The 11,869-nt window shown below is 47.4% G+C and overlaps 1 protein-coding gene across 1 annotated transcript; it reads left to right on the forward strand.

Moving 5' to 3' along the window:
* Positions 1-4,850: 4,850 nt before the first annotated feature.
* LOC115200244 (chitin-binding lectin 1-like) lies at positions 4,851-6,816 on the forward strand (the record flags this gene model as incomplete). The annotated part of the gene is made up of 2 exons (XM_029763556.1): positions 4,851-4,925; positions 6,769-6,816. Coding segments are annotated over 2 exons (123 nt in total), but the record flags the coding sequence as incomplete, so codon positions are not given.
* Between the last annotated feature and the right edge of the window lie 5,053 nt (positions 6,817-11,869).

Here is an 11,869-nt window from a genome sequence, read left to right on the forward strand (position 1 = left end):
CCGCTACAAGACCATGGTGCTTGCCTACGGAGCTGTGAGGGGAACGGCACCTCCGTACCTTCAGGCTCTGATCAGGCCCTACACCCAAACAAGGGCACTGCGTTCATCCACCTCTGGCCTGCTCGCCTCCCTACCTCTGAGGAAGCACAGTTCCCGCTCAGCCCAGTCAAAACTGTTCGCCGCTCTGGCACCCCAATGGTGGAACAATCTCCCTCACGATGCCAGGACAGCGGAGTCAATCACCACCTTCCGGAGACACCTGAAACCCCACCTCTTTAAGGAATACCTGGGATAGGATAAAGTAATCCTTCTAACCCCCCCCCCCCCTTTAAAGGATTTAGATGCACTATTGTAAAGTGGTTGTTCCACTGGGTATCATAAGGTGAATGCACCAATTTGTAAGTCGCTCTGGATAAGAGCGTCTGCTAAATGACTTAAATGTAAAATGTAAATGTAAGAGTTAAAGTACAAAAGGGGAAATAAATAAACATAAATATGGGTTGTATTTACAATGGTGTTTGTTCTTCACTGGTTGCCCTTTTCTTGTGGCAACAGGTCACAAATCTTGCTGCTGTGATTGCACACTGTGGTATTTCACCCAGTAGATATGGGAGTTTAAAGTCAAATTCTTTGTGGGTCTGTGTAATCTGAGGGAAATATGTGTCTCTAATATGGTCATACATTTGCAGGAGGTTAGGAAGTGCAGCTCAGTTTCCACCTCATTTTGTGGGCAGTGTGCACATAGCCTGTCTTCTCTTGAGAGCCAGGTCTGCCTACGGCAACTTTTCTCAATACCAAGGCTATGCTCACTGTGTTAGCACATAGTCAAAGCTTTCCTTAAGTTTGGGTCAGTCACAGTGGTCAGGCTCTCTCTCTCAAGTAAATTCAAGGCACTTTATTGGCATGGGAAACATGTTAATTATGTTAACTATGGAACCCTGACCTGTTTACCGGACTTGCTACCTTGTCCTGGACATGCTGTTTTTGACTCTCTCTCTCTCTCTCTCTACCGCACCTGCTGTCTCGACCTCTGAATGACCCTGCTGGTCATCTATGAACATTTGAACATCTTGAAGAACAATCTGGGCTTAATGGTCATGTACTGTTATAATCTCCACCCGGCACAGCCAGAAGAGGACTGGCCACCCCTCAGAGCCTGGTTCCTCTCTATGTTTCGTCCTAGGTTCCTGCCTTTCTAGGGAGTTTTTCCAAGCCATCGTGCTTCTACATCTGCATTGCTTTCTGTTTGGGTTTTAGGCTGGGTATCTGTATAGCACTTTGTGACATCTGCTGATGTAAAAAGGTCTTTATAAACACATTTGATTGATTGACTGATGGGGGGACAGTGGACAAAGGGGAGAGAGAGGGAGGGGGGAGATTGTGGGGTACAGTGGAGAAAGGGGAGAGGGGGGAGAGGGGGGATTGTAGGGGACAATGGAGAAAGTGGGAGGGGGGCGGATTGTGGGGACAGTGGAGAAAGGGGGGAGAGAGGGAGGGAGGAGATTGTGGGGGACAGTGGAGAAAGGGGGGAGAGAGAGGGGGGGCAGTAGAGAAAGGGGGAGAGAGGGAGGGAGGCGATTGTGGGGGACAGTGGAGAAAGGGGAGAGAGAGGGGGGATGAGATTGTGGGGGACAGTGGAGAAAGGGGAGAGAGAGGGGGGGATGAGATTGTGGGGGACAGTGGAGAAAGGGGAGAGAGAGGGGGGATGAGATTGTGGGGGACAGTGGAGAAAGGGGAGAGAGAGGGGGGGTGAGATTGTGGGGGACAGTGGAGAAAGGGGAGAGAGAGGGGGGATGAGATTGTGGGGGACAGTGGAGAAAGGGGAGAGAGAGGGGGGATGAGATTGTGGGGGACAGTGGAGAAAGGGGAGAGAGAGGGGGGGTGAGATTGTGGGGGACAGTGGAGAAAGGGGAGAGAGAGGGGGGGTGAGATTGTGGGGGACAGTGGAGAAAGGGGAGAGAGAGGGGGGGATGAGATTGTGGGGGACAGTGGAGAAAGGGGAGAGAGAGGGGGGATGAGATTGTGGGGGACAGTGGAGAAAGGGGAGAGAGAGGGGGGATGAGATTGTGGGGGACAGTGGAGAAAGGGGAGAGAGAGGGGGGATGAGATTGTGGGGGACAGTGGAGAAAGGGGAGAGAGAGGGGGGATGAGATTGTGGGGGACAGTGGAGAAAGGGGAGCACTAGGTGAGGTCTGAGGGAGTTTTGTCTTACACACACATACTCATACTGCTTTTCACAGAACATCAATCTAGCAGTGTGCTGTTGTCCAGGGAGACTATGATACAACACACACACACACACACACACACACACACACACACACACACACACACACACACACACACACACACACACACACACACACACACACACACACACACACACACACAGTGAAGTGAAGGATGGGGTGGAGTGAGTGATGCTAGGGAAATAACAGTCTTGTCTGATAAATAGCAGAGCTGAGAGGAACAACATAACGACTGAAGGAGAAAAGCTGCTTCCCTTAGCGCTCCATCATCCCCTGCAGTCTCTGGGCCCCCACATCTCTCTCTCTTTCATTCCTTCCTCTGTCAACCCTGTTGTTGGATGGTTGGTTCTCTGCCTGTTTCAATCTCTCATCATTTTTTCTCTTTCCTTCTGTAATACTTCTCTTTGGAAATCTGCCTCTTTTCTCTCCCTCCTCCACTCTCTCACTCTCTCCTCATCTCTCTCTCCCTCCTCCACTCTCTCACTCTCTCCTCATCTCTCTCTCCCTCCCCCTCTCCCTCCTTTCGTCCCCTTCTATCTCCCCCTCTCCTTCCTCCCCCCTCCCTCTTCACCCCCCCCCCTCAATTCAATTCAAGGGGCTTCATTGGCATGGGAAACATGTTTACATTACCAAAGCAAGTGAAAAAGATCAGAAACAGAAGTGAAATAAACAATAAAAAGTGAACAGTAAACATTACACTCACACAATTTCCAAAAGAATAAAGACATTTCAAATGTCCTATTATGTCTATATACAGTGTTGTAACGATGTGCAAATAGTTAAAGTACAAAAAGGGAAAATAAATGAACATAAATATGGGTTGTATTTACAATGGTGTTTGTTCTTCACTGGTTGCCCTTTTCTTGTGGCAACAGGTCACACATCTTGCTGCTGTGATGGCACACTGTGGTATTTACCCAATAGATATGGGAGTTTATCAAAATGTGATTTATTTTTGAATTCTTTGTGGGTCTGTGTAATCTTAGGCAAATATGTGTCTCTAATATGGTCATACATTTGGCAGTAGGTTAGGAAGTGCAGCTCAGTTTCCACCTCATTTTGTGGGCAGTGTGGACATAGCCTGTCTTCTCTTGAGAGCCAGGTCTGCCTACGGCGGCCTTTCTCAATACCAAGGCTATGCTCACTGAGTCTGTACATAGTCAAAGCTTTCCTTAAGTTTGGGTCAGTCACAGTGGTCAGGTATTCTGCCACTGTGTACTTTCTGTTTAGGGCCAAATAGCATTCTAATTGGCCCAGTTTGTTAATTCTTTCCAATGTGTCAAGTAATTATCTTTTTGTTTTCTCATGATTTGGTTGGGTCTAATTGTGTTGCTGTCCTGGGGCTCTGTGGGGTGTGTTTGTGTTTGTGAACAGAGCCCCAGGACCAGCTTGCTTAGGGGACTCTTCTCCAGGTTCATCTCTCTGTAGGTGATGGCTTTGTTATGGAAGGTTTGGGAATTGCTCCTTTTAGGTGGTTGTAGAATTTAACGGCTCTTTTCTGGATTTTGATAATCGGCGGGTATCGGCCTAATTCTGCTCTGCATTCATTATTTGGTGTTTTACGTTGTACCCAGAGGATATTGTTGCAGAATTCTGCAAGGTGAGTGTCAATTTGGTGTTTGTCCCATTTTTTTAATTCTTGGTTGGTGAGCGGACCCAGACCTCACAACCATAAAGGGCAGTGGGTTCTATAACTGATTCAAGTATTTTTTGCCAGATCCTAATTGGTATATCAGATTTTATGTTCCTTTTGATGGCATAGAAGGCCCTTCTTGCCTTGTCTCTCGCCAATTCATTGATATAAATGTTGAAGAGGATTGGGACTTAAGCTGCATTCCTGTCTCACCCCACGGCCCTGTGGAAAGAAATATGTGTGTTTTTTGCCAATTTTAACCGCACACTTGTGTTTTATCTACATTGATTTTATAATGTTGTATGTTTTTCCCCCAACACCACTTTCCATCAATTTGTATTGCAGACCCTTGGGGGGGTGCATTAGTGGGGGTTGAGCCTGTTGCTCTCTCTCTCTCTCTCTCTCTCTCTCTCTCTCTCTCTCTCTCTCTCTCTCTCCCCCTCTCTTCCCTCCCCCTCTCTTTCTCCCCCCCTCTCCCTCTACCTCCACCTCACCTCACCTCACCACCTCACCTCCACCTCCACCACACCGCACCGTCAGAGAAGCCCTTTGAAGTCGGCGGTGGCAGGTGAACCATGGGCTCTAATCTCATACATCAGCTAATTTAGATACATCTACCTCCTCTACCTCTACCCCCTCTACCTCCTCTACCACTACCCCCTCTACCTCCTCTACCTCTACCCCCTCTATCACTGCCCCCTCTACCTCCTCTACATCTACCTCTACCCCCTCTATCACTACCCCCTCTACCTCCTCTACCACTACCCACCTCTACCTCCTCTACCTCTACCCCCTCTATCACTGCCCCCTCTACCTCCTCTACATCTACCTCTACCCCCTCTATCACTACCCCCTCTACCTCCTCTACCTCTACCCCCTCTATCACTGCCCCTCTACCTCCTCTACATCTACCTCTACCCCCTCTATCACTACCCCCACTACCTCCTCTACCTCTACCCTCTCTATCACTACCCCCTCTACCTCCTCTACCACTACCCTCACCTCCACCTCCTCTACCTACTCTACCTCCACCTCTACCTTCGATACCCCCACCTCTACCACTACCTCCTCTACCTCCACCTCTACCTTCTCTACCCCCACTTCTACCACTACCTCCTCTACCTCCAGCTCTACCTTCTCTACCTCCACCTTCTCTACCCCCTCATCCACATCTCCATCTCTACCTCCTCTACCACTACCTCTATCTCCACCTCTACCTTCGATACCCCCACCTCTACATCCTCTACCTCTCCCTTCTCTACCCCAACCTCTACCACTACCTCTACCTCCACTTCTACCTTGTCTACCCCCACCTCTACCACTACCTCCTCTACCTCCAGCTCTACCTTCTCTACCCCCTCATCCACATCCCCATCCTCTACTTCCTCTACCTCCTCTACCTCCATCTCTACCTCTACCTCCTCTACCACTACCCCCTCTACCTCTACTTCTACCTCCTCTACCTCTACCTCCACCTCTACCTTCTCTACCCCCACCTCTACCTCTACCTCCTCTACCACTATCTCTACCTCCTCTACCTCTACCTTCTCTACCCCCTAATCCACATCCCCATCCTCTACTTCCTCTACCTCCTCTACCTCCTCTACCTCCACCTCCTCTACCACTACCTCCTCTACCTCTACCTTCATCTCTACCTCTACCTCTACCTCTACCTCCACATTTACCTGCTCTACCTTTACCTCCTCTACCTCTACCTCCATCTCTAGCTCGACATTCTCTACCTCCACCACCTCTACTTAAACCTCTACCTCTACCTCCACCTCTACCTCCTCTTCTTCCACCTCTACCTCCTTTACCTCCACCTCTAACTTGTTTACCTCCACCTCTACCTCTACCTCATCTACCTCCACCTCGACCTCCTCTACCTCCACCTCTACCTCCATCTCTACCTCTACCTCCTCTACCTCCTTTACCTTCACCTCCTCTACCGCTACCTCCTCTACCTCCACCTCTACATCCATCTCTACCTCTACCTTTACCTCTACCTCCACCACCTCTACCTCCATCTCTACCTCTACCTCCTCTACCTCCTCTACCTTTCCCCTCCTCTACCTCCATCACTACCTCTACCTCCATCTCCTCCACCTCTACCTCCTCTACCTCTACCTTCAATTCTAACACCTTCCTCCTCTACCTCCACATTTACCTGCTCTACCTCCACCTCTTCTACCTCCACCTCCCCCTCTACCTCCTTTACCTCTACCTCCTCTACCTCTACCTCTACCTCCTCTACCTCTACCTCAACTTCCTCTACCTCCACCTCTACCTCCTCTACCTCCACCTCTACCTCTTCTACTTCCACCTCTACTTCTACCTCCACCTCGTTTACCTCCACCTCTACCTCCACCTCTACCTCCTCTACTGCCACCTCTACCTCTAAATCTAACTCCTCCACCTCTACATCTACCTCCTCTATCTCCACCTCTACCTCCACCTCTACCTCCTCTACCTCCACCTCCACCTCTACATCTAACTCCTCCACCTCTACATCTACCTCCTCTATCTCCACCTCTACCTCCACCTCTACCTCCTCTACTGCCACCTCTACCTCTACATCTAACTCCTCCACCTCTACATCTACCTCCTCTATCTCTACCTCTACCTCTACCTCCACCTCTACCTCCTATACCGCCACCTCTACCTCCTCTACCTCCACCTCCTCTACCTTCACCTCTATCGCCATCTCTACCATTACCTCCTCTACCTCCACCTCTAACTCCACCTCCACTACCTCCACCTTTACCTCCTATACCGCCACCTCTATCGCTTCCTCAACCTCCTCTACCTCCACCTCCATCTCTACCTCCTCTACCTTCACCTGCTCTACCTCCATCTCTACCTTTACCTCCACCTCCTCTACCTCCACCTCCTCTACCTCCATCTCCTCCACCTCTACGTCCTCTACCTCCTCCTCTACCTCCACCTCCTCTACCTCCACCTCTACCTTCTACACCACCACCTCTACCTCCTCTACCTCCACTTCGACCTCCTCTACCTCCACTTCGACCTCCTCTACCTTCCCCATCCCCTCCTCTATCCCCACCTCTACCTCCATCTCTACCTTTACCTCTACCTCCACCTCTACCTCCACCTCCTCTACCTCCATCTCCTCCACCTCTACCTCCTCTACCTCCTCCTCTACCACTACCTTCTCTATCTCTACTGCCACCTCTACCTCCTCTACCTCTACCTCCATCTCCTCCACCTCGACCTCCTCTACCTCCACCTCTACCTTTACCTCTACCTCCACCACCTCCATCTCCATCTCTACCTCCTCTACCTTCACCTCCTCTACCTCCACCTCTACCTCCTCCTTTACCACTACCTCCTCTACCACTACCTCCTCTACCTCTACCACCATCTCCACCTCTACCTCTACCTCTACTTCCACCTCTACCTCTACCTGTACCTCAGGACAAAGTGGGTTAATGGAAATACATTTTTCATTTTCCCTCTGGAAGCCAAGCAACCGGTATGCCTCCATCTGTCTCTCTGACACACACACTTACCACACCAGACATGCCATCAGGGGTCTTTTCACAGTCCCCAGGTCTCGGACAAATTCAAGGAAACGTACAGTATTATACAGATTCAGGAGTGCATGGAACTCCCTTCCATCTTATATAGCGCAAGTGAACAGCAAACCTGGGTTCAAAAAACATATAAAGCAACACCTCACGGCACAACGCCTCTCCCTCATGTGACCTACTTGTGTGTACAGTATGTGTAATTGATAGATGAACACAATGTATTTTTCGTTACAGGTCGGACACCAGTAAGACTAGCTGTTGCCATTGGCGTGGGCTAATGGGGATCCTAGTAAACCAAATCAAATCTAAATTTGCTTCTCTTTCTCTCACTTTCTCTCACTTTCTCTCACTTTCTCTCACTTTCTCTCTCTCTCTCTCTCTCTCTCTCTCTCTCTCTCTCTCTCTCTCTTTCTCCCTCTAGTACATGAGTTTGTGTGTGAGTGTGTGTGTGTGTGTGTGTGTGTGTGTGTGTGTGTGTGTGTGTGTGTGTGTGTGTGTGTGTGTGTGTGTGTGTGTGTGTGTGTGTGTGTGTGTGTGTGTGTGTGTGATGGTAGGTTCAGAGAGGGAGCTCCTGGTGGGTCTGAAACGTCCATAAATAACCCAGAGAGATGACACCAGGGGAGAAGAGAGGACAGACCACTCGCTCCCCTGGTGAATATAAAACACTCGGCAGACTTTTATTTGATTCACCCGGTGTGTGTGTGTGTGTGTGTGTGTGTGTGTGTGTGTGTAAACTGTCACACAGAGCAAGACAACTGCTTCCGATTAAACAGCTCAACAATTGCCATTATCGTTATAGCTATCTGTGTAACTCTAATTCCTCTAGTAACATTAATAATATGTATAACCAGCAACAACAGAGGCTACAAATCCCTCTATTATGACAACAGCATGTCAAACCATATGGTGTCAGTCAACCGTGACAATCTACTCTGTCACTAGAGCTTCCCACCCAAATCTCTTCTCTCAGAGCTGGAAGAGAATGTCAGTCGTTTCCAAAGACAGTGAAAGCATTATTGGTTTTACCAATTCAAAGGGGTGTATTGGCATGGGAAACATATGTTTACATTGCCAAAGCAAATGGAATAGACAATAAACAACAGGAAAATGTAAAAACCATCACAACAAGGATCTTTAAGAGCTGTTAGGTAGACACAAGTCCTAAAAACTCATTATCTGAGTAAAGGCAAGTGTGACTTCATCATCATAAAACCAGCCAGACAAGACTGAAATGCTTCATAGCTCCCATGTTTCTCTTCTTGTTTGTCTGTGGATGTCAATGTTCTCTCTCACTCTTTCTCTGATGGGCTAACTGCTGTTCCTCTGTCTACTCCTATCACTCTCTCTCTCTCTTTCTGTTTTACGCCCCCCATCTCTTCTACTCTCTCTCTCTCTGTCTCTCTCTTCTCTCCATCTTCTTCTTTTCTCTCTCTCTCTCTCTCTCTCTCTCTCTCTCTCTCTCTCTCTCTCTCTCTCTCTCTCTCTCTCTCTCTCTCTCTCTCTCTCTCTCTCTCTCTCTCTCGAGGAATGTTCTCTTAGGCAGTCGTATTTTAAGTACGGTAGTCTGCAGGCTCCCCACAGCACCACAGTACCTCTGAGCTGGTTCAATTTGAGACCTTCTTATCATCTTAACAAATTTAATCGAGAAGCTAAGGAGAAGAAAGGCATCTGACCCACATTACTGACACAGTTAGGCTCCGGACTGAAATCCACAGCTCAGATGGGACAGAGGAGAAGGGAGATGAGATGAGAGGGGGACAAAGGGAGAATCCAGGAGAAGTTTGGAGATGGTCAATCCAACTATGCAGTGTCTGATACCTCGTTTGACCTCCTTGGTGGGAAAATTTTTCAAAACTTTCCTCAAGTCCAGAAGCTAAGAGCTTGCTGTCAGTTTTAATCTGTTCTTTAAATGTTGTTGGTTGTCAATGGTCATGTTTATTTATATGATGTCATTATGTATTTATTTGTTGTCTGCATTGTCACATTGCAGACACAGCTACAGCTGCCATTTGGGGGCAAATCAAGTTTAACAAATTGAATTAAAAGTTTGGAGAGAGTACTCTGATGACAGTGCATGTTTATAAAGCCTGCCAGACAATCTGTCCCCAAACATCTCCTTGCAGTCATCAAGGTATTGTCAGAGTCTGTGCTGTCGGCTAGAGGGAGGGGCTGGGGGGGGGTCATGGTTCACAATGTAATGTAATTTGCTGAGTCAAGGTATTGTCAGAGTCTGTGCTGTCGGCTAGAGGGAGGGGCTGGGGGGGGTCATGGTTCACAATGTAATGTAATTTGCTGAGTCAAGGTATTGTCAGAGTCTGTGCTGTCGGCTAGAGGGAGGGGCTGGGGGGGGTCATGGTTCACAATGTAATGTAATTTGCTGAGTAAAGGTATTGTCCGAGTCTATGCTGTTGGCTAAAGGGGGGGTCATGGTTCACAATGAATTTGTGAATCATGTAACTTTCTGTGTGTGTGTGTGTGTGTGTGTGTGTGTGTGTGTGTTATGAGTCTAGCTGTATAATGACTATGACACTGGGTTGCTATGTGTTAATGACTGTATTAGGTTTAACATTACCTCTAAGAGAAGGAACACAGCTACTGTAGATCATTCCAACACCAATGAATGGTGTTATTGCACATGGGGAAGACTTGCCTAGTTAAAGAAATACGGTTAAAGAAAAATACAAAAATAAATAAAAAGATGGACGATATTGTTTAACCTCTCACTAATGGAAATGCCAGGAACAGAGACTTACAGGCAGCAGAGAAAGCAATGGATATTCCATCCTCCCCATCCAATGTCTCTATTACTGTCAGGGAAACGGGATGCAAAATGCACTGTGACATGCACAAGTCGCTCTGATTTAGACAGACAGCTAAATTAATAAGTGAAGTGAAGAGAGTTTCTGGAAGAAAAAAAAGTGAAGTAAGGAATGAATGAAAGAAAGAGAGGGTGTGTGGCGGTAAAAACAGCTTCCACTCAAAGGGTGGTTAATGATTCATTAGTCCAAACGGACAGACAGCATTTAGTAGCTTAATGCTAATCTCCACTCAGCATCCTATAGACACGCTAATGCTAATTTAGCAGCTCCGTTAAGTCTTCATTCATTCACTCACTCTCACTAACTCATTTTCAGAAAAACTGGCAGTGCAAATATCATGAAAATGTAATTTGTCATTCCAGATGACTACAGTGAAATCAATTAAGTTAAATTAGGTCTTTAATGATTAAGATTTAGTTAAGGAGGCTTAGAATATGTGTCATTTTGGGTGAGTCATAAAGTCAGAGAGACAATGAGAGAGAGAGCACAAGATTGGAGAGAGAGAAAAAGAGAACGAAAACACATGTGTGATCCAGAAGAGGCAAGGTGAGAGGAAGCTACTTTAGACTATTGAGCCGCAGCCAGGGCTGCTCTACCTATCCTGATCTATAAACCCCTCTATCTCTCAGAGACATCAAACGCCAAGGTTAGATAGATGTCTCTCTAAAGACAAAGGATCAACCTGGCTTGACTGCGGTGTGGCTACTGGCTAGTCAAATCACAGCAACGGAGGCTCAAGGGGGTCCTTGAGTACTCAACCACATCAAAACGACAACGGACCTAACGTGTCGTGGATCGCTGCATCGTCATGGCAACAACAGAAAGCAGCTTGAAGCGTGGAAATGTCAATGGCTCTTACTTAAATGCTGAGAGGTGCCCTAGGCTTACAGAAAGCAGCTTGAAGCGAGGGTTGGGGTCAATGCCATTTCATTTCAATCAATTCTGGAAGTGATAGGACATGTCAATTCAAGGACAAATCTGCTTTAAAAAATTGTGTTTAAACATTCTTGAATCAGATATTTTTTTCTTTTTCTGAAATGATTGAAGTGAAATGGGATTGATCCTAACAGGACATCTCTATGGAGATACCTTATCCCTACCCTTAACGTCTGACCCCTCACCCCGAGGGCACACAGGTCACAATTCCATCTATTGACTTAAAGATGTGGTATTGTGGTACTTTATTAGGATCCCCATTAGCTGTTGCAAAAGCAGCAGCTACTCTTCCTGGGATCCACACAGAACATGAAACATGACATAATACAGAACAGCAATAGATAAGAACAGCTCAAAGACAGAACTACATACATTTTGTACCGGATAGGTCTCAATATTTGGGTGATTATTGATCCCAGCAGTTGCTATTCACCCAGCCTTCATTGCAGTTGCGGATTCACCCCATGGTGAAAGGACAGATAGGTTTGTTTTAAGGAGACCCTGGGGTTGTTGATGCCTCATGTAAAGTAGTCTAATGAGGGTTTTGAAAACAAGCCTTTCTGATCTAGTACCAAGTGTAATTTAGCTTGGTTCATCCCTGCTGAGGCAGACCCGGAATTCAAACCAGCATCCCAAACAACCCAACACACTACACGAAGCACCGTCAATACCATTGACCCA

The sequence above is a fragment of the Salmo trutta genome, chromosome 1, assembly GCF_901001165.1.
Source record: "Salmo trutta chromosome 1, fSalTru1.1, whole genome shotgun sequence".
Classification (NCBI taxonomy): domain Eukaryota; kingdom Metazoa; phylum Chordata; class Actinopteri; order Salmoniformes; family Salmonidae; genus Salmo; species Salmo trutta.